This window comes from Teleopsis dalmanni, chromosome 2, assembly GCF_002237135.1.
Source record: "Teleopsis dalmanni isolate 2A chromosome 2, ASM223713v2, whole genome shotgun sequence".
Classification (NCBI taxonomy): Eukaryota; Metazoa; Arthropoda; class Insecta; order Diptera; family Diopsidae; genus Teleopsis; species Teleopsis dalmanni.
Window position 1 is genome coordinate 35492774 of NC_051847.1, and position 5458 is coordinate 35498231.

The following is a 5458-nucleotide window of genomic DNA, read 5'->3' on the forward strand; positions in this document are numbered from 1 at the left end:
TTCGTTTTGTTCTTGTTGTTCTTGTTGTTGTTGCTGTTTTTTTGTTTTTGTACTTCCTCTACTGTAAAGCGCCGCACATGCATATTGTACATCAACAGTTCATGGAGCGTCGCATTACACTTATGTGTGTTGTTGTTGGTCGCTTACACGACAACCTCACGACTGTTAAACGACCGAGTTAATGCGGGTGAAATGAGTGGATTTTGTGTTAAAGCTTACGAGAGTTAAGTAATTGAAAATGTTAAAAGCTTAAATAATACATTTATTTTGACTTTGTGCTGTAAACGACAACAACACTTCTGTGTAAACCGTGTAGTGAGAGTTAGAGAGAAAGAGAGACAAAAAGCAAGTGAATGGGAGCATGTAGTTTGTTGGGTGGTAGTTTCAGGCACATTTAAAAGCAAAATGTAAACAAATGAGAAAAGCTTGTGCCAGGAATTCATACGATTTTTCCCATTTAAAAGAAACGTAAATAGAGATGTCAGTCAGTGTTCTAAGAATCTCTATCAGGTTGAAGTTATGGTGCTAATACCTTATGCTTAGCTCAGGAAATCGTTAGGTTATTTTTACGTAAATTCTACACTTCATTAAAGTAATTAGGATAGTTTAAGTTTTAATTAAACAGTTATCACTAATAAAATAGACTCGTATTAGGTAAAGAGAATTTATAGTTTATTATGTATATGAAAAACATGATATTAATTATTTACATTAAGATTGTAAATTGTTTTATTTAAAATGATATGATAAAGAAGTCTATCAGCATTTATTAGAAGACGGGATTCAGATATACTTAATAATTTATACTCTACTATAAACAATTATTATGTTATGGAAATTCATTAGCATTTATTAGAAGTTCAGATTTAGATTTCCGTAATAAACTATGGCGCTTACTATAAATATAATGATATATAATGATATGAATATCCTTAAGCGTTTATTAGAAGACAAGATTCAGATTTCCTTAAAAAATTTTGCTCTACTCTAAAAAGTTACTATTAATATGCTATCCGTCAGCCTTTAATAGAAGATAGGATACAGATTTTCGTAAGAAATATGCCCTACTAAAAAAATTATAATGACATGGATATTTGTTATCGTTTATTAGAAGATAAGATTAAGATTTCCTTAATAAACTATGCCCTAATATAAAATATTTTTACAATATGTGCATTTATTAGTGTTTATGAAAAAATATCTGATGATTGGGCCAGCAGATATTATTATTATTAAAAGTTTAAACGTGAAATCACACAACAGCCGGTACTGCGGCCAGAAGAGTCCTATTGTACCAGTTTCACTATTGATTACACAAAGTCCCTTAAAGCTTTGTGAATAAAGTCTAGAACTAAATCTAGAAAAGAGTTCTTATTCTGTTCTGATGACAGAAGTTCCATATAAAACAAATTTTTTCTGAGCATTCACAAACAATATGCATTGGTAGTTTCCTCATCTTCGAGACATAATCTGCATTTCGAATTAGCAATTAGTTGTAGTTTATAAAGGTGGTATTTTAGTCCATAATGACTTGTAAAGAAACCCGTTAGCAACCTTAAATTACATTTTGAGAATTTAAGGATGTCTTTGTAGGAGTACGGTGATATCAGTGCTTTGCTTTGTCTAAGTCCTGGGAAGGTTTTCCAGTACTTCAACCGCATGTGATTTTCCCTGTCCTTGATTGGCCAGCTGATATACTTCTACTATCTATAATTTGAAATTCTTCAACATTTTACTAACATATTTTTCTGGCAAAAAATCTTTAGAGATTAAAGGAAAATAAAAACTAAATCGATCTCCTTGAATTGAGGTAATATAACAAATCTTTCGTCCTTAACGATAACCAACCTGACAAACTGTTCAAAAAATACTTTTCTAAAAACTTATTTCATATTTTGGAATACTATAAATATATATTATTAGATAATTTATTTTTAATAAACGCTGGTGAAGGCTTTTTTAAATAAATTCGCCACTACTGATGGTGGAAATTTAATGCATATTAATGACCTTTGTAAATCGTACATTTTGGATAATTTTTTTTTTAAAAAATCGAAATGTAATTCCATAGGTCAGTTTAGAATAATGTATTTGACCCAAATAAAGAGCAATTGGTCACTAGCAATACCAGATAGTTAAGTTTCATAGAAGGCATTTTTATGAGCTTAAGGAGTGTTAAAAATTGTATTCCTTAAACTAAAGCTATGAAAAAAGTAAACTTGTTACACTATACTTCAGATTTTATAGCTGTCTAATTTATAGATCTATTAAGTATTCAAAGTATAAAAGTGTGTTGATGACTTACATTAGTTTTCGTAGATCATATGAAGAGCAAAGAGCCACATGTTGACGACTTAAAGGTTATTTATCATAATTTTACTTATTTCAATATTTAAAAATTTTATAATTTATCTTTATCATTCAATGTATTTAAAAATAAGTTGCTTTATCTTCTAATTAACAATATATATTTTAGGACACTACAATATATAAAATCTTCAGATAACAAAAAAATATTGGACTTACCTGTATACCATGCGCACCACCCTGTTGGCTTATGTGCAACTGTTGTGTTTGTTTCATTTGCAAGGTTGTTGTTGTTGCATTTTGTTGCTGTTGTTGCATATTTGGTCCAGTTTGTTGCGTGTTAGTACCCATACCAGGACCATTTTGTGTGGATTGTGTTGTACCAGCAGCACCGCCTACTTGTGGCCCACCTTGTGCGCCTGCTCGTTGCTGTGCATTCGTTTGTTGCTGCTGTTGCTGTTGTTGTTGTTGCGTTGGCATTTGTTGTGCTGACATATTAGGTGGACCATTTGATGAACCACCTGTTGCATTAGGACCTACACCAGGACCGCCACCACGTGGTGGACCCTGCATAAAATTGGTACCGGCTGGACTTTGATTTCCGGCTGGTCCCATAGGTGAGTTATAGGGCGAGTATTGTTGTTGTGGATTATTTTGTTGTTGAGATTGCGTTTGACCAGGCTTTGGAAATCCACTCGGCACTTGTGGACCCATTTTTGGACCATTTGCATGTGTCTGTTGTGGACCGTGAGGGTGATGTTGTTGTTGAAGCATTTGTGTCTGTCGTTGTAAACGTTTGAGATCGAAATCATTTTGTGAGTTATAATAAAATTCTTGTTTCATATCGAGGAAGGATTGATTAACACCAGCACCTGGCACAACATCAGGTACCTTTTGATGGAATTGTGGTGGTAAATGTTGTTGTTGTTGTTGCTGTTGCTGCTGTTGTTGTTGTTGCTGCTGTTGCTGTTGTTGTTGTGGTCCATTAGGACCCATAAAGTCATTACCAAAACCACCATACTCATTGTAACGACCATTGGGACCACCCATCATTTGATTTTGTTGTGGCTGATGCATCGGTGGTCTAGGGTAGCTCATGCCACCAATAGCATTTTTATGTTGATGCTGTTCAGCCATTTGTTTAAGTGTTTGTGCCGCTGCCAATGAGAGTTCTGACATAGGTCCATTATTCGGACCATTTTGAAATTGTGAACGCATTTTGTTCATGCCCACTTGCGTATCAGTATTTGCACCACCCATTGACCCAACGGGCATACCACCCACATTTGGATTACTATTTAGTGGACCACCACCAAATGCTGCATTGAATTGTGCCATAGCATTCTCAGACTTAACATTTAAACTGTTAATTAAGTCTTGTGCATTTGGTGGTTCCACTTTAATGCCATCTTCGGTTTTTATATCCAACAATGGCTTCTCATCAAAACCATCAAGAAAACCAGGGTTGAAATCCTGTAAATCACTGATGAGATCTTTAAAGGTATCATTACCCTCTGTTGTATCGTCACCCATAAGATCCGGAAAACCGGGGAAATTGCCATTTGGACCACCTTCCTCTTTTAGACCTGCCAGATCGGCAAAATCATGTTCAGGCTCACGCTTGCACTCAACCAAATTACCGAGTCCACCCAGCGTTGCCTTTTGTTGTTGTTGCGCCGTATTCGAATTATTATGCCCACCCATTAGGTTGCTGCCTGCAACACCGCCTTGTCCTGGATTACCGCCACCCATATGTGTACCCATGCCATTATTATTACCACCACCTCCGCGACCATTATTAGGTATGCCGGCTCCTCCTTGAGGATCGTTTGGATTGCCGACGTTACCGCCGCCACCACCACCGCCAACACCTGGTTCACTTTTAACTGATGTATTTGTTAGTGCCTTCACTGTAACATTCGTACTAATTTGTTGAGGTTGTGAACTGGCAGCCGAGGTTGTAAATTCTAATTGTTGTACAATTTCTACAGAGAATTTTGTAAGATTTTCAGAGCCGTTATTATTGTTGTTATTATTATTTGGCAGTTTATGTGGAGGTTCAAAGTTTTCAGCTCCGTTGTCGACATCGTCCGCTGGTCGTTTTAAAAACTTTTGTTGCTATAATAAAAGATAAGATAAAAAATATTTTTTAAATTTAATGAGTTTTATTTGGTTTATAGAATTGAATATTCATATATAAAAAATAATTAAAAAAATGTTCATAGAATTCTTTTAAAATTTTTTTATTTTAAAAAATAATACCAATAAATTTGATTAAATTTAAATAATCTTTAGATACCATGAATATACTGCAGGTGTCCTGAATATACCTCCGAATACTTTGAATATAGTTCAGACTACCCTGAATATACTTTAGAGTACCCTAAATATAATTCAGAGTGTCCGAAATATACTTCAAAGTACCGTGAATATACTTCAGAGGACCCTGAATTTACTTTAGAGTACCCTGAATATACTTCAGAGTACCCTGAAGATAATTCAAAGTACTCTGAGGGTTATTCAGAGCACGTTAAAAACACTTTAGAGTACGCTAAAAATTATTATAGACTATAGTTATAATTAAGGTACTTTAAGGTACCTTGAATATACTACAGAGCACCCTGAATATACTTCAGAGTACCCTGAAGATAATTTATAGTACCCTGAAGATAATTCAAAGTACTTTGAAGGTTCTTCAGAGCACGTTAAAAACTCTTTAGAGTACATTGAAGATTATTATAGACTATAGTTATAATCAGTGACAATAAAATACGTTTCTTAAATAACAATAACAAAAATTTTTAAAAATAATTTAAATTATAAAATATATTATAAAATATTTAATGTTTTATACTAGCTTTATATTTATTATTTATATTTACCCAAATATTCATTAAAGTTAATTAATTTAAGAAGACAGAATTAGACAGCACATATAGTTTTTTTAATGAGTTAAGTTGATGAAAAATTACGCCTTAAATATTTTTATTTATATTAAACACTGTTTTTTATTGTTTGATTGGATGTCGCGCGCTTTTGACTGTAGTAGAAACGATGCAGTGTTGCATTTTTCGCAGCAAACATACACTTTGTCGTTTAACGAACATATTTTTTTTTATTTATTTTTATCTTTGCTTTTGATTTATTGCAT

The 5458-nt window shown here is 33.5% G+C and overlaps 1 protein-coding gene across 1 annotated transcript in view; it reads right to left on the reverse strand.

Moving 5' to 3' along the window:
* Positions 1–2320: 2320 nt before the first annotated feature.
* Positions 2321–5458, reverse strand: part of LOC119674309 (neurogenic protein mastermind-like) — a 596927-nt gene continuing 593789 nt past the window's right edge. The window contains exons 4-5 of the mRNA XM_038085440.1: positions 2527–4425; positions 2321–2353 (exon numbers count right to left, since the gene is read on the reverse strand). Of these exons, the coding sequence (XP_037941368.1) occupies positions 2321–2353; positions 2527–4425 (1932 nt within the window). The remainder of the gene's footprint in view (positions 2354–2526; positions 4426–5458) is intronic.